Source organism: Bipolaris oryzae (assembly GCF_000523455.1).
Source record: "Bipolaris oryzae ATCC 44560 unplaced genomic scaffold scaffold_66, whole genome shotgun sequence".
In the NCBI taxonomy this organism is placed as follows: domain Eukaryota; kingdom Fungi; phylum Ascomycota; class Dothideomycetes; order Pleosporales; family Pleosporaceae; genus Bipolaris; species Bipolaris oryzae.
In genome coordinates this window covers 107,428-129,538 of record NW_006911342.1, presented here as the reverse complement: position 1 = coordinate 129,538, position 22,111 = coordinate 107,428, and the positions used below count along the sequence as shown (strand labels likewise).

General features: G+C 52.2%; 10 protein-coding genes across 10 annotated transcripts; 5 read left to right on the top strand and 5 right to left on the bottom strand.

Moving 5' to 3' along the window:
- Nucleotides 1-232: 232 nt before the first annotated feature.
- On the bottom strand, nucleotides 233-1,054 carry COCMIDRAFT_95563 (polysaccharide lyase family 3 protein; the record flags this gene model as incomplete). Its single annotated transcript, XM_007689873.1, has 3 exons — nucleotides 233-433; nucleotides 492-725; nucleotides 779-1,054. 3 exons carry the CDS (start codon nucleotides 1,052-1,054, stop codon nucleotides 233-235), a joined length of 711 nt encoding a protein of 236 aa, XP_007688063.1.
- A 2,484-nt stretch (nucleotides 1,055-3,538) lies between these two features.
- On the top strand, nucleotides 3,539-4,966 carry COCMIDRAFT_95527 (uncharacterized protein; the record flags this gene model as incomplete). The annotated part of the gene is made up of 1 exon (XM_007689872.1): nucleotides 3,539-4,966. The coding sequence occupies one exon, from the start codon at nucleotides 3,539-3,541 to the stop codon at nucleotides 4,964-4,966; it is 1,428 nt and encodes a 475-aa protein (XP_007688062.1).
- Nucleotides 4,967-7,339: 2,373 nt separating this feature from the next.
- COCMIDRAFT_36842 (uncharacterized protein) lies at nucleotides 7,340-8,157 on the bottom strand (the record flags this gene model as incomplete). Its single annotated transcript, XM_007689845.1, has 4 exons — nucleotides 7,340-7,468; nucleotides 7,608-7,773; nucleotides 7,828-8,059; nucleotides 8,145-8,157. 4 exons carry the CDS (start codon nucleotides 8,155-8,157, stop codon nucleotides 7,340-7,342), a joined length of 540 nt encoding a protein of 179 aa, XP_007688035.1.
- A 144-nt stretch (nucleotides 8,158-8,301) lies between these two features.
- COCMIDRAFT_36841 (uncharacterized protein) lies at nucleotides 8,302-8,463 on the top strand (the record flags this gene model as incomplete). Its single annotated transcript, XM_007689844.1, has 1 exon — nucleotides 8,302-8,463. One exon carries the CDS (start codon nucleotides 8,302-8,304, stop codon nucleotides 8,461-8,463), a length of 162 nt encoding a protein of 53 aa, XP_007688034.1.
- Nucleotides 8,464-9,333: 870 nt separating this feature from the next.
- Nucleotides 9,334-10,384, bottom strand: COCMIDRAFT_5367 (uncharacterized protein; the record flags this gene model as incomplete). The annotated part of the gene is made up of 5 exons (XM_007689832.1): nucleotides 9,334-9,720; nucleotides 9,777-9,989; nucleotides 10,046-10,140; nucleotides 10,256-10,318; nucleotides 10,378-10,384. 5 exons carry the CDS (start codon nucleotides 10,382-10,384, stop codon nucleotides 9,334-9,336), a joined length of 765 nt encoding a protein of 254 aa, XP_007688022.1.
- Nucleotides 10,385-10,749: 365 nt separating this feature from the next.
- COCMIDRAFT_5366 (uncharacterized protein) lies at nucleotides 10,750-12,378 on the top strand (the record flags this gene model as incomplete). The annotated part of the gene is made up of 1 exon (XM_007689831.1): nucleotides 10,750-12,378. One exon carries the CDS (start codon nucleotides 10,750-10,752, stop codon nucleotides 12,376-12,378), a length of 1,629 nt encoding a protein of 542 aa, XP_007688021.1.
- A 379-nt stretch (nucleotides 12,379-12,757) lies between these two features.
- COCMIDRAFT_95548 (uncharacterized protein) lies at nucleotides 12,758-14,200 on the top strand (the record flags this gene model as incomplete). Its single annotated transcript, XM_007689871.1, has 1 exon — nucleotides 12,758-14,200. One exon carries the CDS (start codon nucleotides 12,758-12,760, stop codon nucleotides 14,198-14,200), a length of 1,443 nt encoding a protein of 480 aa, XP_007688061.1.
- A 329-nt stretch (nucleotides 14,201-14,529) lies between these two features.
- Nucleotides 14,530-15,141, bottom strand: COCMIDRAFT_95543 (uncharacterized protein; the record flags this gene model as incomplete). Its single annotated transcript, XM_007689870.1, has 3 exons — nucleotides 14,530-14,719; nucleotides 14,774-14,881; nucleotides 14,963-15,141. The coding sequence occupies 3 exons, from the start codon at nucleotides 15,139-15,141 to the stop codon at nucleotides 14,530-14,532; spliced, it is 477 nt and encodes a 158-aa protein (XP_007688060.1).
- Nucleotides 15,142-16,304: 1,163 nt separating this feature from the next.
- Nucleotides 16,305-18,887, bottom strand: COCMIDRAFT_95469 (uncharacterized protein; the record flags this gene model as incomplete). Its single annotated transcript, XM_007689869.1, has 1 exon — nucleotides 16,305-18,887. One exon carries the CDS (start codon nucleotides 18,885-18,887, stop codon nucleotides 16,305-16,307), a length of 2,583 nt encoding a protein of 860 aa, XP_007688059.1.
- Nucleotides 18,888-19,478: 591 nt separating this feature from the next.
- COCMIDRAFT_36835 (uncharacterized protein) lies at nucleotides 19,479-20,564 on the top strand (the record flags this gene model as incomplete). The annotated part of the gene is made up of 3 exons (XM_007689843.1): nucleotides 19,479-19,539; nucleotides 19,811-20,146; nucleotides 20,209-20,564. The coding sequence occupies 3 exons, from the start codon at nucleotides 19,479-19,481 to the stop codon at nucleotides 20,562-20,564; spliced, it is 753 nt and encodes a 250-aa protein (XP_007688033.1).
- Nucleotides 20,565-22,111: the final 1,547 nt, after the last annotated feature.

Below are 22,111 nucleotides of genomic sequence, written 5' to 3'. Positions count from 1 at the left end.
AACGCGGATATCAGTAACCAGAGCGATACTGTGAGAAACGGGTAATGCGTCTTGTATCAACAGTGTGTGCTTCAGTGAAGCAAAGGGTAGTTAAATATTTACTGAAGAAGAGGATACAAGTTACAAAAGCAAGAAATAGTCACAAGAACTAGACTCTACTATGGTTTTCGAAGTACGTTATGCATTGCAGCTGGCTGCAGGGTCATACCATGGCTTCAACATCAGAGTAAGCTTAGCCAGAGCAAACACCAGCCTTCTGGGGCTCGCAACCACCAGCACAACCAGTATACATCTGGCACTTGACCTTTGCGTCAGAGCAGACGTTTCTTAGAGTAGCAGTGTCGCCGTAGTTGCTGTTGATACCGGCCAACTCATTTCCTTTGACAGCAGTAACACCCTCGATGTAAACGTTACGCTTGCATTGCGTGGAGCACTATTATACTAATCAGTCGTAGCTCTGTTAGGCTTTTCAATAGATCGAAAAGACTTACGTTTCCGCAAGAGCGGTAAAGCTTGCCGTAGTCGTTGACGTAAAAGTTAATGATGTTAACGGTACCACATCCGTTGTGCTGGACAACCTTGTCTGAGGCGTGGTAGGCACCGCCACCGATAATCCAAGATTCTTTGCCTGGCTTGTCCGACTTGATTGAGATGGCGTCCTCACAGACGTCCTCAAACCAGACATACTCGAGACGGCAATGGCCCTGGCAATGGACACCCTCAGCCTAAAACAAATTAATTATTATCCTCTCTGCTGTTCCTCTCACACGAGACTCACCTGGTTCTTGCCAATGATTACGTTGCGGAGAGTCGCGCCCTCCTTCAGCAAGAATACAGCGTCTGAAGCACCTCCCTCTGTCTGACCAGAGCAGGCACCGCTACCGCGATCATATCTATACCATTGCCCGTCAAAGGTCTGGCCAGCCGCGATCTCGATGACCTTGCTGTTGGTCTTGGTGCCGACAGCGGCAGGTACACCTCCAGTGTATCCATTGCAGGCGAAAGCAGTAGGAAGGAGGGCCGTAACGGCAACGACGAGTCGGGCAAATTCCATGTTAAAAATGAGGTCGAGATATGGTCAGCTTGTTAATCCAGAAATTGAATGAACCCGTTGTTAACGGAGGGTGTCATGAAGGCTTTAAAAGTAAACTGGCTATGCTAAGGACTGAAAGCCTTAACCGGTAGGTCTTGATTCGCATTCCCAAGTAGTTGAACATCGCTCTGCCACCTTCCTACCTCATCTTCGCCAGACCTACTGTTGAGGCCTCCTCAAGACCTCTAGTCTATCCATCTTACCAGATCAGGAGCCCCGCCCTTTGTTTCCCCATAGCTCATTCGCGGAACTCCACATGGTTACCGTACTCGCTTGGCAGTGGATTCTCCGCCCGACGCTACAGTGCTGCCAAGAGAACGACTGATCTTAGGGGTTGCATTCCAAGACATGCACACCACAGAACACAAACGCAAGGCTGAATGCTGTGAACATTCCAACACCCTATCTTCGGACAATTTAATCCGCCAACCGCCGTTTTACCGCTTTGCATATTCATGCATATAATTCAAGTAGGTTTCTACAAGAGGAGGTTGAAGGATGCTACAATACTACAGACGTCTTGGACATCGTCAAAGCAAGAGAAAAGGTTGGCGGGTTCCGAAACGGTACATATTGTACCTTTGCAAACACGGACGACTATCGTAATTACTAACTGTGCTGCACACAAAAATGATTGGCTAAAGTTCATAACTCAACTCAACTCAGTCGTTTTTTCTTAAGCGAAGAGTTCTGGAATACGCAGATCGGGCTTGCGCGAATATCTGATCCACTTGCGCCAAAACCAGCTATTGGCTAGCACTGCTTTGACATATTCGCATGTGGGTATATTAGGTATCTCTCGGCTCTGTAAATCAAGGCCTGTAGGGATAATCATGATACAGAATTCATACACGCATGTAGTAGTCAATATTATAGGCGTGATAGCACTTTGTAGGAGTACAACTAATATGATGGAGAATCTCGCACCATATGACCAAAACATCATATTCTTTTCCAAAACTTCATTATGAGATATACAAATCGCATGTGGCTTCTCCTTTATGGAATGGCATGAGCAATCCCTAATCACGTCACATGACTTTCTTCACTAAGCGATATCAATCCTACAGTCTTGAGCAATGAGATTGGTCCGCGGAGGAGATAATACAATCAATGTATCTGCACAATGCCACCGACTCATTCGTGTCGATCTCAACCCCACCTTTTGGCGCCCCCTCATACCACGTGGCGGCTGTCTCAGTGGTGGACAGAAGGGTGACTAGCACTATGGGGTGCATTTTAGGGTGCATCGTGACTTGCGTACAGCTCATTGCATTAGCTTCGAGTACCCCAGGTTTCGGAGAAAATGTGCCAAATGCTTGGGCAAAGACGGAACAATATCGAGGTTCCCCGAAATTTCCACGAATAAGCAAGCGGACAACTATCATTGATGCATATCTGATCACATCGTCCCTACACCATAGTTTAGATCTTCGAACAATGGGTGCCTCAGCTCTTACAGGTCGATTGACTGATGGTCAAACTCAGCCTTTTTGGGCCAGACTTGGAAACTGCGGCCTGTTCACACATAGTTCGATAAGTAGTGCATGCGATCTCCAGTGACCCTGATCCGGATTAGCAGGTAAGATAAATGCAACATGTTCCCAACAAGGGTTTTACGAGCAAACAGCTATATGATTTTTCTGCACAACTATGTCCGCGATGATGGTGGTCATCGATATAAAGTTGCGGAAAGCAAATACCCGGCGAAGCACCGCCACAAGCGACGCCACATGTCATCTTGACTAAACTCGGGGTCGGATCGACTGTTTCATGTCAACAGACCGATTGGCCTCCATTCGACACTTATGAGTTTAACACAGAGTTGCGTTTTGTATAGGTAGATTGTTCATGAGCTCATAAGTCGTTGTGCCTGGTCGAGACACTGACATCTAGCAAGTCTACATCACTTGGCTATTGCGTAAGTGTCGTTCACTATGATTCATCTACGTCTCTTAAGTACTATCTAGTGGTCTACGGATATACACTCACTGTTCCTCATTTCTTCGGACACTGGCCAATTAGCGTAATATGTCCAACATCGCTAATCCAACGTCTTCATTCGTCACCGATTATCAATTTTCGAGTATAAATTGAGCGTAGACGCAACAACCAGCAATTACTAAAGTTTCACTACAAAGCCAATACACCCGCTGCTTACATGTTACTAGTGTATCTTGTCTTCACCTTTCATTAGGCAACACTTTGTCAGGTCTCTTTCACTCACTTATCCTAAATCCCGTCAGTCTCACTTTCATAACAGCGACGCAAACACGAGTCATAACAACCCCTACCAAAACCCCTGTATATTCGAGGTTTTCACTACCATTCGCCGCGACACTTAAATGGTGCCGCAGTCAAGCCGGATATCCCACCTCCTTAATTCCCCACCTCAACCACATATCGGCCTGAGTATACAACCGCGCGATACCCGAGGTTTTCAGCATGGCGTGTCCAAATATCCGTTCTGAACCCTTTAGTCGTACTCCATCACCAGTGCACATTCAAACAAACACTCCGGATAATGCTTGCATACAACCCGCTGCGCTGGACCCGGCACATAACGGACCCGCACGTCCTCCATCGCCCATGGCAGTCACAGCACCAGCATTGCCCATACACTCAACAACTGCTGTTGGATTTGTAGCCAATCACACTAGACCATCCACCTCACATTCCAACACGGATGACTGCCCCATTTGCCTGGACAGCTATACCACTGAAGTCTGTCTCCAAATTACAGGAATCACAGGATGCAACCACCGCATTGGTGACATGTGTTTGCAAAAAATGCTCGATCACCATCCCGAAGACGAGAAGAAATGCCCGTTGTGTCGCACGGTCTGGATATCCAGCTCTGCCCCCGATATCACTGCACACAATCAAAGTCTTGCTAGGATAAGAGCGATGACAAACATGCTCCTGGGTATGGGCAGAGATGCTTCCAGTTCACGCAATCGAATTCCACCCGAATACATGGCGCACCATATGACAGGCCACAATCGAGATGAGCTACGAACCGACATACATCCATCATCACTGTGGGAGCACCAAGATCAATCTATCCTCATTGACTCGTCAGAGGAAGCAGAAGATGGAGACTCAGACTCAGAAGAAGCTGCTTATGCACTCCAAGTCCGGATCTACGAAGACCTAACGGCCGATATCGCTGATATACGGCGTCGAGCAAATAACCATGGAGCGGATCGGACCAACCGAAACAGACGCCAAGATCGATTGCGGTACGGTCACGAGGAGAACCAGTCTGACGGTGGTGAGACCAACAGAGTAGAGCCTAGAAGAAGGAGAGGAGCCATGTCCGCCAATACACCAGGAGCGAACGCGCTCAACCGCTTCATGAACGCACGCGCATTGAATGCTTTCCGAACCCCCGTGAACGGGACTGCACCCGAAGTCGCGACTAGGGGCGACCGCTTCACCGGCCATGTTATGCGGGGAATAGCGCGTGCACGGGATGAGCCCAGTGCTCGAGACGGGCAGCATCGCGCCACGCCTGGCGAAGGTCAACAACAAAATACCATTTCATCCGCCGTGACACCTGCTTCTCCGCATCCACAGACTCGTGCTCGGCATCCCGGCGCAGATTTCGGAGTGATTAGGTCCGACAGCGTTCTTCCACAACCTCATACTCGTATCTATCATTCATTCCGTACTCCCGAAGCTCGCGCTCAGTACCTAGACGAACGAGAGCGGCTTCTAGATATCCGGTATGCAAACTTGCTAAGGTGGCAGGAAGCGCTTCAAGAGCGCGAGACGAGGGCAGAGAACACGCTTGCACTAGTAACGAGACAAAGGCTTGAGTTGGAAGACTTGATGCGAAGGCAACTAGAGGAATTGGATAGTAGTAGGTAGGATCTCAGAGTACGCGTATGGCGATACGTACGTAGCAGCCAAGGCGATAAGGAAAACCCACCTGATCATATTCAACTCTACGATAATACCATTAAATATCGATAGCAAATACATACATAACCTAAAAATAAATCTCCCACGCATCCATCACGCACACACCCCAAAGAAAACAAAATCACACAGCCTCCCCCAGCAGACCAGTATCCTCGACAACAAATCCCAGAAAATCCCCCGCTAAGATTCCCCAGCCCTGCGGCTCTCGGGATCCCCGAATATGCATGTAGCTCGACATGCAGCGCACATGCACGGGTTCTCGTCTAAAGCGAACTAGCTTCCTGCGCCTCTCTCGCAATCCTTCCCATCTAAGCCCCACGCGGGACACCGCACACACACACACACACCACACGTGTACTTACACATACATGCACACATACAGACATGCACACACACACAGACACGCACATACAGAAACACACAGACGGGCGCATATACGCAATACGCATAAGCGAAAAGATAATAATAATAACAATGATAATGATAATAATAATGAAAAAAGCGCCACGGAAAGGATAATGTTACACGAATGTAGTCTGTGTGCGTGTGTGTAGGTTTGCAGGGTACACACACACACACACCTCGAGGCGAGGGAGATTTGGGAGAATGAGGAATGTCACGTGGCTAGGCGAGTGAGCGGGGCATGCCGTTGTACTATATGCTTGGGACGGGACGGGATCCGGGGTGATGAGGTTGGGCAATGGGCGATGGGCGATGGGCGGGCAAGGCAAGGCAAGGCAAGGCAGAAAAAAACCTCTTCTAGAGTTTCTGTTGGAAGATATTCTGGGAAGATGGCAAAAAAAAGGAAAGTAAATGCGGAGGACGTTGTGAAAGTGCATGGTTTGGCTGTGGTTGGTTAGGAGGTATGGTGATCCGAAAGAAGTCGTTTCTCGTATACTTTCTTCTTACTTTGTACATCACTCTTGTCTTATCGTTATTTTTTTGGTTGTTTACTATTCTGAGAGGGGTTCTGTTCGGTAGATATGATTTCCGCGCCTCTATGGCTTTCCTTTTTTGCGGAGGTTAGTGGTCAGGCGGTTTGTGGTAGATGTTTGGTTCTGGGGGGAGATGAGAAAGACGAAGGATGGAGGACCAGACTTTGCAAAGTGTGTCTCCCTTCTCGATCCGCAAGGATGAAAAGTTCAGCCCTGCGATTTCAGGCGACATGAGCTGAAATATCGTCATTTCGCACCATCTCGGCCAACGACATGCGTCACGTTTGCTCTCTGTGATCCAGTAGACTTATTTCGCTTTCTGTGGCTTATTGTCGCATAGTTTCAAGGCAGCAGTTTCACCAAATGTGGAGCAGTGGTGGGGGAGGAGTGGAAGAGCACACGCTTAAACGACCATGACCGCTCGGTTCCACAACGGCGGTATCCGATAATGGTCCGATCATGCTCGGCCGCTGCGTGTCATGCGGCGCCTGTCGAGCTGAACCTGAATCATGTTTTACGGTGCGTAGTGCTTTGCGAAGCTCAAGACTAGTAGCCCTAGCCGCGCTAGTTAAGGCTGGAAACAAGAAAAAGTTCCCGTGTAGTTCTGGGACTGCGGCGTACCACGTAAATGTTCGGCATCTATAGCTTCTAGATGCTTTTCGGGCTTTTTTTATGGGGTTTTTCTTCAGCACGAGCGTTCGTAACGGTGGACAAGTGAATGTTTGAGATGGTAATTAACTGTTTGATATATTCAATACATGAGTATATGGACAGGAAGAGAAATGAAATATAAATTGAGAAATAAAGGAAAGAAAACAGTACAGGGACAAAAAGGAGAGAAGAAATAAATCCGGAGTGCTGGTAATACAAAACAATCGAGCCGAGGAATCAAGTGATGTAAACTTCACAAGCTTCACTTGTTACTCGCTCTCCAGCATATCCTCATCAGCGGATACATGGTACCGACCGCTTGCACCTTCCAGTGAGAAATGACATGTCCCGAAGGATTGGACTAGCTGAACGCCAACGCCAACGCCAGCGCTAAGACCGACCATGGCCAAGAAAAACTGACATGTATAACGTTTTGTGCCTGTGGGAGGGAAGAAAAAAATAAGGGCGTGACCAGCACTGTTGTCGAGTGAGAAAGGGTGGTTGCCAGTTTTTTTTTAAAAAAACTGGCAGAAATCCCAAAGGAAAGGGATGTCTGGAAACATGATGGGTGGAGCCAATAGGAGAGAGCGGATTCGTCCGATGCCGAGGCGACCGTTATGCAGCATGATATCGTAGCGCAGAGTCATGAATGGCGCCAGAGTAGGCGGCGTGTATCCGGGGAGTATAATGGGGGTATCCAAAGTCGAGAGACATTATCGTTACAGGGTATCGCTTATCGTCGAGACAGAATGATCTGCTGAATTTGTGCAAGCGAGGGATCTTCGTTGAGCCATTTTCCCTGCGCTGCATCTGCGGCACGGAGGGTATTGTCAATGTATGCGTCTGTCATGGCCATGAGTTCCTATTGCTCGCTTGTCAGCCCATGTTTCAAGTCCGGATAATGATCTTCTAGTCTTCCAAGTTTTCTGAAGCGCTTTCATCCTTCAGGGAAGGCCTTCGGCTCCCCGAGGCGAGGTGGACAGGGGAAATATTTCACGTACATTGCTCAATGTAGCATCGGCTTGCTGCAGTGCTGCCATATGACTAGCATTAGGTTTCTGGCCGCGCAAGATGCTCTGGCGGCTGTTCATCCAGCGGAGACCAGCGTTGGCTCGAAGGTAGGCACGCTGGCATTGGAAGCGGCGTACAGCTGCATCTACGATAATGCTGTGAATTCCATGTTAGCATGCTACCAGGAGGCCTCTCAAAACAATCACTCACGCCCTCAATTGCCGCTTCTCATATTCGAGGTCACCCGTTCCCGAGGGAGTGCTGCTGGCGAATGGCGTCTGGAGGATAGCCTGAGCCTCGCTCGTACACTGTCGGAGAAGGGAGTAGCCATCTAGATAGTACTCCTCGGCTGTTGGTGTGGCACGTAGTTGGACAAGGTAGTGTTGGAGGTTGCGGAAATCAGTCATTATCTCCGCTACGCGCATTGCGCGGGCATCGTTGACTTTGAAATGTTAGCAAGGAGGTCCTGATAGATTCATCCTCAAAGACGCAGTGATGGGCTTCAAGAGAGTTGAGGGATGCCTTACGACCGTCAGACATGATGAATATTAGGTTTCCAAAGTAAAGGTCGGCTGGCGACGAATGTGTAGAAAGGAGTGAATTGTAGTGTATCGAAGAATGAATCGAGGCTTGTTGGCTTGTATGAAAGAATGAGGCGCGGCGTAAGGAGTGTTAAATAGTCATATGTCCTCAGATGCACACTCCTGCTACGGTGAAGGTAGTAGGGCCATGGGCGAGGTTCTGATAGCTTGGGTAGAGAATAGAAGCCTCCCTGCAGGGCTACTCCCGCCGCTACATGGTGCCGAGCTCCACTTTGAGAGCGTGAGTCGCTTCCAGCTGTACTAGGTTCGTCTCCGCTCGCACCATTCAGCGGCCGGCATAGAGTATGTCGAGGCTTGGAGGAAGAGGAAGAGGGCATACTAGCATCGCCATGAGTATCCATCGGTGCTACAATGGGGAAACGCAGCATGCAGGAACCGTGCGTCTGCATCATAGCGAGTTGGTTTTTTCGGTGCTCCGCTACCGCGGCATCCCAGCTGGAGTTGACAGCGTAGTGTTGACTGACTTCAGCAGCGTGAGGTGCGCCACACGGAGAATTGGGTTTAGCGGGCCAGCTCTAGGGGCCTGAATCGGGTAAGGCAGCGATGCCAGGCTGTGTATCCTAGTCCCAGCGAAGGCGGCGATTGGCTCTGGTGTGATTAGCGGTGCGTTCATCGCGTGCTGGTCCGCTGAGTGTGAACCTGAAAGGCATGTCCGGAAATGGAGCACCAGTGCGTAGGGACGCACAACGCTCGCCAAAGCCACGGCTGCAAGCCGCAAAGGCGGTGTCAGCCACGCGACGGCTGTGCTGGACGCTCCGAATGCTGTGAGCCAGTCAGATGACGTCGAGGATGCTGCTCACGAGTTGAGGGCCAGCCGTTGGCAGCTGAGAGGTTATGGGAATCTGGGGCCATGGGCGAATGGGCATACCAGCCAAGCAGCCTCATGGCTGAGCTCGCGCACTTCTTTTTTTTCATCATGTCCGGCGTTGGTGACTCGCTCACGGTTCATTTAGGCAGGAGAGTACAGTCTAACGTCTTTATTCATCGTGCTGCTCGAGCACTTCTGGCGTGTAAGAGGTCGTGTCATGCTACCTGTGAATATCGTAATGCTTTAGATTGTGTGGCCGTACCTGAGCGCCCCACACCCTCCTTGCAGCCCCATGTTTGCTGTTTCCTAGTCCTTGTCTGCAATTGACTGAAGTCGCTCGTCGATCTCGTCCTCGGTGAGCGCCCTGAAGGCGGGATCTGTACCCTCCGCGCCATCCGCCTTGGGTCCTCCTACAATGCCAATCTCCAACTCTCCCTTTTTGAAGTCAACAGACAAGACAGTGCTCAGTGCGGTAATGGCAAGCTCGACCACCTCTTCCCAGTTGCCGTCGGCATGCTCCTTGTTCTTCAGCTTCTTCTCGAGAAAGTTTAGCGCCTCTTGCGTTTTGGGGCCAGACGCTGTTGCCTTGTAACCGACATAGTAGCCTGCAGGATCGCACTTGTATAGTTGGGGTCCGTATTCAGAGTCGAGCGAGATGAGCGTAGTGGCCACGCCTAGCGGTCGCATGTAAGCCTGCCCTTCTGTCAGTAATTGATTGGCCCATGTTTGTACGTAATGTCATGCAGTACCCTTTGAGTGTAGACTTGGCTGATGTTGGCTATCCTCTTTGCCAGGACATCACAGGGCATCTCGTAGCCGTACTTGTAGCGGAACTCAGCAGCCTCACCCCGCGCTCTGCTCACTGACGCTCTCGCATCGGCAATGGATCCAGTCATGACGCAGCCAACCGAGGGCGACAACCGAAAGATGTGCGAGACCGAGCTGGGGTCAATCAGCTTGTCCTGGAGATATGTCAGTACACACGGTGCCGGCCCCTCCTCGCATGCGCCACACATACAGGCACCTTCTTCTGCGAGATGACTACCGCACAGTCTTTTCCTCGCACACCTAGCGATGTGATGTTGGCAGCGGTGATGGCCTTGAATGCATATTCTGGTGTTGCGGGGTCAGCATCTGGTTGTCGACGAGGACACAGCAGCGGGCAGCCAGCCAGTTGGCAATGGTGACCACCCTAGCTGTGTCTATGGACAGGCAATGGACTGCATACCGACTTGGTAGAGACGACCCTGGTCCGAGAAGATGGTAATGTGTCGGTCGTAGCCTGCGCTTCCTACATGGTGGCCACCGCTGTCAGCATCTATGTAGCTTGGTGGGCAGCTTGCTACGGACCAGACATGATGAAGGCGGTGGTGGGTGGTGGATTTGGTCTATATTTGTAGTGCTTGTCTTCAGCTTCAGCTCCCGCAACAGGTACCGGAAATATGCGGTGTATTGAAAAAAGGCGCGGGTCTGGATGTAGGCCAGAGGTTGCTGGTGTTGGCTATCGCTGCTTCACCTACGCGTTGCTTGTGGCCTGGAGCTTCTGGGATCGCCGTCACCTGGTCCGTGCATCCCTAGCATCAGCCCCGAAATTCTCTGCCTGCGACTTCTCATTCGACCTTTGTATGCTGACGAACGCCTTATTCCAGCTGATTCGGTCATGCGCGATGCCCTCTAACTTCTGCATCTTCAGTCGCACATAGCCATATTCCTCTTTCGATCATGGCCCAAGACGCGGGCAGAATTCCCGCCTGGCGGAGACTGGGTCTCGCCCTCAAGAACCAAGAGCAGGCCGGAGTCGCCGTGTCTGAAAATCAAACTCCTTCCAATGCTCCACAGCAATCTGCCTTAGGCATTGAGCTGGATGGAAGCGGTCAGGCGGCCAAGCTTGGCAAGCGGAAACACCAAGATGAACCCCATCATCAAGAGGCCAAAAAGAGCCGGATCGCTATTGCCGACATCCAAATCAACCAAAATACGTCCATTGAACCTCCTGAGACTGTCCTGGAGAAAGCCCCAGAGACGGCAAAACCTACCAAGGGAGATTCCAACTATCGGAAGAAGAAGGAAAAGCCAGCTAAACGCCCAAAAGCAACTAAAGACGCTCAGCATGCTGGCTTCCAGCCGCACTCCCAGCCCAGCCGTGCATCACCTGCGACTGCAACAGAGCGCCCAACTTTACTTGCGTCCACTGAGACAAATAGTGCAGACCAAGTTGCGACTCCACAAAAACCTCTGGTAAAGCAAAGCCGCAAAGACCCCTCAGCCTCACCGCGGAAATCTGTTGCCTTTACCCCAGACACTAAAAAGTCCGACGGCAATACCGGACAGGATTACTTCAAAGCCTGGGTCGCGTCACAGAAAGGCACTGGAGAGGTGTCTCAGCCACCAGAGGTCTCGAATTTTGTCCTGCATGCATTGATTGCCGACGAAGAGAAGACGGCAAGGAAGAACGGACAGCTCGAGAAGAAGCAGGAAAGCGAGCAGACTAGACTAGCAAAAAAGCCATCACCTCAGCCCGCAAAGGCTGAGAAAACCACCCCCGAACAGGACGAGACAAAGCTGGAAAAGTCAAAGCCTAACGCCGAACAAGCCACCTCACAAACTGCGCCCACGGCAAAGGGTAAGAAAAAGGATCCATCCGTCTACATTGCTTATCTCACCCAATACTACAATGACCGAAGCAACTGGAAGTTCAACAAGGCCAAGCAGAATGATGTTGTTGACAATGCTTTGAACATTTTCCGGATCCCGATGGAACATTCTGAAGCACTGGCGACATATATTGCTGGCCTTCAAGGAGCAGGTGTTATTGACCGCCTGCGTGAGCGCTGCCACGCGACACTGGACGACCTTGACAAGCAAGACGCAAAAATGGACGATGAAGAGGCCCGCAAAGTAGCTCAGGAGGAGGCAGAGCAGGAACGCATCGCCAAGGAAAGAAAGAGAAGGAAGACTGATGGTGATCTAGCCGCCTTTGCAGAACATCCGTATAGCCCCGGTTTTATTAGAAGACTCCAGCGACGCCGAGCTGAGGCGCTTCTGAACGCTTTAGGACGCACTGCACCAGTTATGGCACCACCAAAGCCCATTATAAATCCGCTGATGCAGCAAGTCAAGCCCGAGCCACCGAAACCAAACGGGCGAAAACGCAAGCGGAGAACCGAAATCTCAAGTGACGAGAGCAGTTCGGACAGTAGCGATGACAGTTCGAGTTCAGATTCAGATTCAGACTCAGACTCAGACTCAGATTCCGGTTCTGCAAAGGATGCCGCTAGCTCCAGTGACGACATTGATAGTGGGAGCGATAGCAGCAGCAGTGACTCGTCCAGCGATAGTGATAGCGACTAGATGGCAGAGTGATTTTTTCCAGGATATTTTGCATTGCATTCGATCAAGGATCTCGGCGTTGTCTGTCTTGTAGATACCATTGTCCTCAAAAAGCCCGCCTGGACTATTCACCAGTAAGCCGGAACATCATCTTTACATACCACAAACAGAATGCATGAATTTTAATGGCCTCCATCATGAAACCAAAACAGTATTCCCGGTTAGTAAATATGCAAGTATGTTACCCGAACCAGCTAGCTCCATCGTGTCCCACGAGTTCCCCGCTCTTGTTACCTAAGTTGGACTATAACCAGTCCATTGACGTCTACTATTTACTTAATCAATTTCTTTAACAAATGTCCCCTCAATCACCTCAATATTTCTTCTAATACAAAACAGAATGACATTGACATCTCTTCCCAACGAGCTCATCGAACACATTGCTTCGTATCTCGACCTCCCCAGCACGCGTTCACTCCGCCTAACCACAACCTCCCTAACAAAAGCATCATCCCACATCTTCAAAGACCGCTTCTTCCAGCAACGCACCCTAACCTGGACCAAACAAAGTCTCGACACTTTTGTGCAAATCTCGCTACATCCACAATATGGCAATGCCCTCCGCCATCTTATCATCGACGCAACCCCTCGACACTCCATCCTCCTCTGGTCACTCTCCAAACAAACAACCGACATAACCCCCTTCCCCAGCTCCTCCCCCTCCTCCTCAAGAATTGCCGCATCCACCGAGCAATGCAGACTCCAAGACGCCTGGGCGCAAGCCGCAGAAAAAGCCGCACAAAACACCTCCTTCTTCAACGAAACCCGGTACGACCAGAAGACCCTCAAACAAGCTTTCGCAAACATGTCCCAGGGGAACCTAACCACCATTACTTTCCTCTACACCGGCCTTCCCGCCTCCCTCGTTAAAGGGGGCAGAACATACTGTGCACTAAGCCAATGCGAGACCTCCCGCCCTTTCGTCTCCACCCTCGCCGCCCTCGCCGCATCCCCTCACATCCAGCTCTCCACCATCGCACTGCACAAACCCTTGCACCACGGTGCCATCAGCATCGGTCGCCTGGAAAGTCTCGCCCCTCTCCTTTCCTCCTTCGACAAGGCATTCAGCTCGCTCACGCATCTCGCGCTCAACCTGCGCGATTGGCGCGAACAAGAATCCGGGTTTCAACTCCCATTCTCATATTCTTCTTCTTCTTCTTCTTCTTCTTCTTCTTCTTCTTCTTCTTCTTCTTCTTCTTCTTCTTCTTCCTCTTCTTTGGTTCCCCCCCGCGCACCCTTCATCGTGCGCTTCCTATCTAAAATGACTAACCTAACTGAGCTGGAACTGAGCTGCTACAGTAACTTGGAGCAGGATGTTTTTGAAGAAATAGCAAAGCACTGTTGCTTTGACAAATTGGTCGTATGCAAGCTTTCGGTTATGAAGATTGAGCGGGTAGAGTGGCTAGACATGTTTCTGGGCAAGAGCCTGGGAAAGACACTCAAGGAGCTTTGCTTGAGGCATGTTATGCTGGGGAAGCGGGAAGGGAATGGGTGGGTTGAGTGGATGAAGCGCGTTGCGCTTGAGCAGCAAGACTTGAGCCGGAAGCGTGCATGTCAAGGGCAAGGGGTGACGGCGACGGAGATTACGCATTTTTGCTTTGCGGATTTGTTTACGGGACAGAGTGAGGTGTTGCATGTACGGGGGTGTCGGAGTCTTTGTTTGGGAGAGGACTGGACATGTCGGCTTTTGGGTGCACTGGAAAGTGGAGCGGAATGGAAGGAATGGAGGCCACAGTGGGATATGGGCGCCTCTGCGTATCCGTTTGTAGGGCTAAGCATGTGAGAGAGGTATGGAATGGTTTCCATTAGTCTTTCAGTGAATAGCAAAAGTACGGCCCTGGGCGCGTTTGTAAAGACTACCCAGTGATTCAGGTTCTGGAATAGACCATAGTATTTCAAGGTCAAAGGGCCGTCAAAAGTCTAGAATACAGGGGGGACTTGTATATTTTGGTATTCGAAAATTTCTATCATGATTCCGCATTCCCCCGCTTGCTGCCCACTGTTCAATCGTTCTCAAAGGAATGCAACTCCATTCAATATGAAGGCCTCGTCTGTCGAGTGAGATTACCCATGATTGCGGGAGCGGCCCAAGTGTATTGCGGCGTATATCTCTTACTCGAGGTTGGCCTTGATGGCGGCCTCGAGAGCCTTGGGGTTGGCACCAACAACCTCGGCGACCTTGTCACCGCCCTTGAAAAGAAGGAAGGTGGGCATAGCGCGGATACCGAGTTCCTGTGCGACGTCGGGGACATCGTCAACGTCGAGCTTGTAGAAGCGTGCGGTGGGGTATTCTTTGGAAAACCTAGTGCAGTGTGAGATGCGCAATCTGCGTACATGGGCTAGGGTAGAGGCTTACTTGACGACCTGGGGAGCAATCACTTTACAAGGGCCGCACCATGTCGCGAAGCAGTCAAGAACCAGCAGGGTTTCCTTGTCGTTCAAGGCAGCGTCAAAGTCGGCCTTGCTACAGTTCGCATCGCGTCAGCTACGGCTACCAAGTATGACGTCGCGTACATGGCGCGAAAGGCGACGGGCAGAGACTTACCTGCTAAGGTTGTGGACGCCCTCCTTTTGTTCGCTCATTTTTGCGGTGTTTGAGAAGAAACGTGGGGTGAAGAGTGGTCGGTAGAGGTTGGTGGTTGAGGTGGGGTTGATGGAAGCTGTTTGCAGACGTACAGATGTGAGCAGTGTTCTGGTAGCTCTGAATGATGACGGCGCGAACATAATATATGCTAGACAAGAAGAGAGAGAGAGACGGCAAGAAAAAGGTGATTTCAAATGCTCGGGAGAATGGAATGAACTGGCCGCCGCCGTTGCCGATTGCAATGCTGAAGCGCGCCTATTTTTCGGCAAGCCCTGGGAGTCCCTGCGCAGATGCAAGAATCGTAGTAGTGCACTGGAGCGGGACGGCGGAGAGGCAAATAGGAACGCAAAGGGGCTGCTTACAATGTCCAAAGGTGAGTGTATTTGTGATGGTAAGTGAAGTTGGATTTCTCCGAGTTTCTTAGGTATGTATAGCGTCAGGCGCGCTGATAAAGGCGGATTACTGTACACAGGTGGCTGGAGGGGCTGTAGTGATGGATGACGTGCTTGGCCGACCGACGACCCGAGTTGCCCCGCCAGGGTCCTGCCTCGTGCGGCGAGCCATGTGGCAACCACGACGACGTCGACTTGCTGCAACTCAACCTCTCGGAAGCGCCATGTAACAAGTCATGGACGGAAGCCCGACATCTCCCAACCCACCTCTATATCGAGACCCATAAAGAAGAGACATAAGTAGGTGGGCGCAATGATTGATGTACAAAAGCCACTGGTGCGGCTCATCAACTTAAAATTACAGTTTTTCCCGCAAGAAAAGATCCATCCAGAGAAGTGTCTTAACAACGCCAGGTCTACACGCCGAAGATACAATGAGGCGGCGGCCCTAAGAGACTGGGCCTAACTGCACACGTCTAAATGCTGCCCGTATTCCAAAAAAAAACTATTAATTACAAAACCAACATCGCAATCCATAAGGAGGGTATCACAGAAGCCGACCGCAGCTGCTTGTGCTATCACAGACCACAATAAAACAAACCCAAATCCTGAAAATAAAATACAAACACCGCGCTATGCAAGGCGCAAAGGACAACCCAGACCCCCACAGAATTGGTCCGAGAGGAAGCTTGCATCCATTCGAGAGCTTTCCTGATCAATGAATCGCATGCTGCCAAGCCAAAAAGGGACAAGAGACGAGAGATAAGAGAGACAAGAGACAATCAAGGAAATCGTAAACGAGTGACTGAGTGAGTGGATCAAGGTACAAAGAAAAAATGCAAAATGAATGGCGTGGCGTGGCAGGCATGCAATATCAGAAAAATCAGGAAAGCTCTTACAAAACGGCTGTCTTACTCCTGCTCGGGCTTTCTTGCGGGTGAGTTGTCGTCCAACGGTATGCTTGACCGTTTGTGGATGTCCAGAAGCCTCGCCGAACCAGCGCTGAGGTGCCTGACATGATGCTTGCCGAGATCAACGCTTTTGGCACGTTGCAACACCATTGGCTCCGAATCTGATGTCGGTGATGTCGGTGACTCTTCGGTGGGCGATCCCGTCACTACTTCGGCCGCCTTGGAGGATCTATCCCCCGTGTCGTCGGTGAAGACGCTTAGAAGACCTTCGGTGGACTGGATGCGAGGTCGGCGGTAAACTATAGTAGGCTGCCGGGCGACGCCGCTCTGGACACGCTGGTTGCCATCTTCGGTTGTCGAAGCCACAAGAGTGGACTCGACCTCCTCGTCGGATTCGACCGCAGTGTCAAGAGCCATCAAAGTGCTACTAGCTCTCCGGCCCCGGTCATCGCTTCCATAAGGAGAGTAGCCTCTTTGGTTTGGCATGCCAGTGAGTCTCTTGAAGTACTCGTCATCGGCCATTCCCAGTTCCTCGTAAGAAGGATTGAACTCTTCGTGACGCATCACAGCCGAAGACTTGAGGCTAGAGCGCATCTGGGACCGATTGGATGGCCGTTTAAGCGGTCTTCCCGAAAGCCATGATGCTTCAGAGTCGACTGATGCAAGAGACTGTGACATGTTGTTGGTGGGCAAACTGGGACTCACGGGCGAATCAGACCGGTCATCGGATGGCGGTCCCACACGAATATCCGACAGATGCTGGCTTCTTCTGCGAGCAGCAAGGCCAGCGTTGGCCGGTGCTTCGGGTGATTGCACGCGGGAATCGGGAGGTGAGATGGGGAATTCGGGGAGATCTTCCCTAAACTTTGATCGGGTTCGTCGAGGTACACTAGAGGGTCTCTTTATCTGCATTGGCTGTGACTCCACAGGTGCAGTACCGACGAGGTGAATGGGAATGTGCTGGCGAGACATGGATTCCCGTGATGTGTTGGAGAAGGAGGCCTCGGAAGGCGGAGGACGTGCTTGGTCTTGCGAGTTGCGCTTTCCTCTTCGGAAGAGTGAAGCAAACACGCCCAAGCGCTTGCCCTCAGTGCTGAGCCTACGCATAGAAGATCCTTTTTTCGACGTCGCCGTAGTGTCAATGGTATCAACAGGGTGCAATGATCCGCTCCTTGCAGGCTCCTGGAAATGCACAAACTCAATAGGGGTGTCGTGGCCAAGTTTCTCGGTTAGGAGTTCTGGGAGTATGGAAGCATTGGACACGACACGGGTGTGCAGCTGTGTGGAGGCGCTGCCTCGTGAGAAGCGGACAGCCTGGGCATCGGATACAACGGGTTCTTCAACAGGGCTTTCGAATGGGGTGGGTAACTGGTTGTTGACTTGCGTTGGAGGGGTGATGGGTATCTCGACTGGCTGAGGTCGGGCTGGTGTCGATGGACGAACGTCCTCCATGGGCACAGGAGCCTCTCGCTCAATGCCCAGCCCAACTTTACTACTAATTTCATCCTTGGGGGGAGTTGCAGGCGTGACTTGGGCTTCGGCAGCAGCATTCTGTTTCTCGGCGCGTCGTTCTAGCCTTCGGCGGAGACGTTCTTGGTCGGCCTTGGCCTTCTTTTCTCTCCGCCTCTTGTCTCGCTCGAGGATATCGCGGAGTGCTCCGGTGTCGAGGTCGTCAGCCAAGTCGTCAATTCTACTTGTTCTCCGGTTTGCCTTTTCCTCATTGCTGGTAATTGGTCGTCGGTCGCGGCGTGCGGATTTCTCACTTCGTGCATTGGGCGAGGTGCGGTCGCCTGCGTGATAGTTTGAGCCGTAAGAGACGCGAATGGTGGGTCGAGGTGAGAACATGTCGAGTGCACTCACGCGAAAGGCGCGGTTGTCTGAGCCACCGGACATGGACGAGTGGATCGAGTCGGCGAGGGACAGGGAAACATTCGAGGTCGGGCGCTCAAGGCGGTAGTTGATGGCGCCCTTGACCTTCTTGCTGTCTCTGCGCAGCATACTGGCAGAGTTGCCGGCGGGTCGTTTCTGAGGCATGGCAAGAGACATGGCGCGGATCTCCTCTTCACGGACGTGATCATGTTCTCTGCGCCGTTTACTCGACTTGCGGCGGACAAGGGAGTCTATAATATGCGGATCCCTGCGCATTGACTGGGATCGCTGGAGTTTGCCGCGATCCTTTGCTGAGACCAGGGGTTCGGGATGGACGTGGGACTGGAAGTTGTAGAGGATGCCGCCGTGCTCCTGGGTAATGGGACGCAGGTGTGGGCTGTGTTGGAGTCGACGCTGCGCAGGCAGGGCGGTGATGTCTTCAGTGCTTGACTGGGGCCAAGGCTCTTTGGCAAAAGAGAGTTCGGGCAGGGTCTTGTCAACGTCGCGGATTGAAGCGGGCGTGGACCGCGAACTGCCCCGTCTGCGGCGTAAGCGTTGACTAGGGCCTCGCCGCGGGCCATTATTGCTCTGATTCGTGTTGGATTGCTGGCCGGCGGCGGATGCGACAGGCAAGTTCCTTTCTGTAGCGGCAGCAGATCCACCACCGTCTCTTAATTTAGCGGCCTTCCTCCGCCTCCGCCCAAACAGCCACATGGGGCTTCGCGGGCGCCAGCGCGGCGGCGACGGCGAGGAGCTCTATGAAGCAGGTGTTTTTTGTCGAGGGGCTTCGTCGCGACAGTCGACGCGACGAGGCAAGTCGGGGGATAGCGAGAGAAGGGCGGGTGCTATGTGGAATGGGAGTCGCTGCACGGCCGGTCGGGCTGCATGTTGCGCGGGCTGCGGTGGGCGGGTGGCACTCGGGCTGGGGCCGCCAACGGGCGAGCGAGTGGGTAAGTGACGGAGGGCGTAGGTGTAAGGGAGTGAGTGGGAGGCAAGGGAGAAGAGGAGGATGATGAGCAGTGGATGTGTAAGTATGAGAGACGGCAGTATGGTGTGTCTGCGTGTGCGTATGTCTGTGTCTGTGTCTGTGTGCGTGCGAGTGTCTGTGTGCGTGGGTGCGGTGCAGGGCGGGTGCAGGGCGGTGCTGCGATGTGATGTAAGGGAGGATCCGCCTGCTCGTATCTACCTGTAGGTGTACCCTCCGCTCATACGTAGAGTAGACAGGGCTCGAATCTTGCTTCACAGGGCTCGACCCTTCGCTGATGAAGATCCCCACCAGGCGGACAGGGCCAAAAATATACTACTATGCTACCCGTCTTGCTTGTTCTTTTCGGGCATTTCTCTGCTGGGGGCCTGGTCGGTCCTTGTCGGTGCGCAGAGGGCGGCGACACGGGCGAGGGAGTGCAGCAGCTTTTAATCTTGCCTCGCCCTGGCCGCTGGACCACAGCAGCACCGCACCCGCGGCCACGACAGCAGCGGCGGGCTGGGGGAGAGGCAGGCAGAGGCAGGCAGAGACAAGGCATTGGAACGCCAGAAGCACCGTCCCAGATTGCCCTCGTCGATCTCGCCCTGACCGTGGCCAACCAACGGTGGCAAGGGGCTTGCGCTACCCTATCCATGGCAATGCCAGCATCCAGCCAGGCCAGGCCAGGGCCGCTGCTCACCTCAGCTTATCGCTCGCCTGCCACTGGTCTCCTGTGCCCCCCCGTCGAACAAAAAAGAAACATGCTGCCCCCCCCACTGCAAAACAAACATATTCAAGCCGCTGTCATTTCCACGCTTTTTTGCACCTCGCACTCGCACTTGCACTTGCACACCATGCCTGCCCTGCCCTGCCCTGCACTGCACCGGAGCCTGCGTGCTGTCAGAGCGCGGTACGCTGCACGCCTGCGACCCAAACCATGTCTGTATTGAATTTCAGTGGGACACGTTGCTCCTGCTCCTCCTCCTGCTCCTGCTCCTGCACGCCAATGGTGCCCGTGGCTTGCTGGGGGGGGGATACTACACTACCGTCACCATCTCCATCTCCCTGCAGCCCACCCACCTGCAAGTCCATCGACAGCGACGTTGTGTGCCTCGTTGCAACTCAGGTACCCGTCTCTCAACCATGCGCATTCCTTCGCACCCCGCTGTAAGGGCCTTCCCTGCTCCGGCCAGCGGGCCCCCCCTCCCCTCCCAAGACCACAACCGTCGCCCGCCGGCCCAAACGGCTGCGCATGGCTGGCGCCTGCTTTTTCGTCTTGTGCGTGTGCCCCATATACTACTCTACTTACTGCAAAGACCTGTCGGCGCCCACCAAGCCTCCTCGCCTCTACACCTACTTGGAGGTCGCGTGAAACGTTCAAGGCGTGGCAGGCTGACGTTTCAGATGCACAATGTGGTATTACCTGACTTGTGCAGTTACAGTCCCGGCTTCCGCTTTCTCGGCGGCCCGCAGTTGACTCATTGCCAACGCCAATACGAACCATCCAAGTACGGGCGACATACAGGGAACGCCAACTGTCACACCTACGTCAATTTTTGCCTCGCTTGCGGCTTTCCGCCACGCCTGCGAGGCGCATGATCCAATACCACTGTGCATCCATCCACCAAACCTCGCTCCAGAGTTTGGCCCCCTAGCCACAAGTCTGAACTTACTTTCCCTTCTGCCTCCTACACCTACAACTAAGCCGAACCGCTGGGGGAGGGGGCAATGCATGACGACAAGCCGTTCATTGCTCGGCCTCGACCGACCGACCATCCTGCTCATGGCCGCCCGTTTTCCGTTTTCCAGCCCTCCCACTCCCCTCGTCTCCACCAGGGTTGGCACTATCTCGGCCATACAACCCCAGTGAACGCATAGACGCAGCAACGGATCCCCAAAAAACTGTAGCATTTTTTTCCTCGTCTTGCCCTGCTGCTTACTATTATTACTAACCCTGGCTCACTCTTTCTTTAGTTGGAGTTATGATCCAATGCTTCGTAGTCGTGCAAGCATACTTACTACTTTTGCTCAAGCCTGACGTATAACAGCTGCCACAACAGCAGGCCAATATTGGCGTGCGTCGGACAAGCATAACATCCCCTCGCCTCGCGCGAAATTACAACACTGCATCTCGGGGATTTGCTCCTAGTCACTTGGGTACATTGCTTGTCCGGAGTGTCATTCAACTCATGCAAAGCCATGCTCCCAATAAACACTGTGCTCACTAACCCCAAGCTGCTGCATGTCCGGTCGGAATCCTCCACGCAGCCAACGCATCACTGCGAGTGCATCACTCCTACGTCTAGGCAACAGAATTAGTTTGTTTTGGTTTTGTTTCTTTTTCTCGCTCTTTGGTTCCGTGTCACGTGGCTAGTGCTGGCTGCGGCGGAAGGAGCGTTCCATCCAACGGTACCTTTTACCCGAGTACTTTTCGCCTACCAGCTACGGTTTCCTGGGCAAATTCAAACCAAACTGGAGGCCCGCCAAAAGCCACCCGGCTATGTATGTATGTATGTATGTATGTACGACGACATGATTTAATCCACATGTGCATGCCGCCCATGTGACCTTGAGAAGTCGAGCATCTTACTCCTTCTACTTCACCTCCTTACCCCACTGCCTTAGTGTTTGAACAGCCTGCACTCAATTGGAGTATATTACATGTTGTCTCATCTTATCTTGTACATTTCGAAATCAGCACCAGGTAAACATATGCATAAAACGTCTTACCATATACAAAACCCGAGGTGCTGTAGCATTGTTCGATGTTGTCTGTGAGCAAAGGAGAGACGAGAGAGCTTGCCACTGTCCAAACAGGAGTCATAGCCCATTACGAACGTTGCTTGATATGGTCACAGAGAGCCCGCTACCAGTGTAGCAGTTGTTTCATTCACCATCTGAACGCTAAAGCTAGCATGCAGTACAAAAGCCGCCAATATTGGTGAGACGGCTTGGAGTATCAATGCTTCCAAGG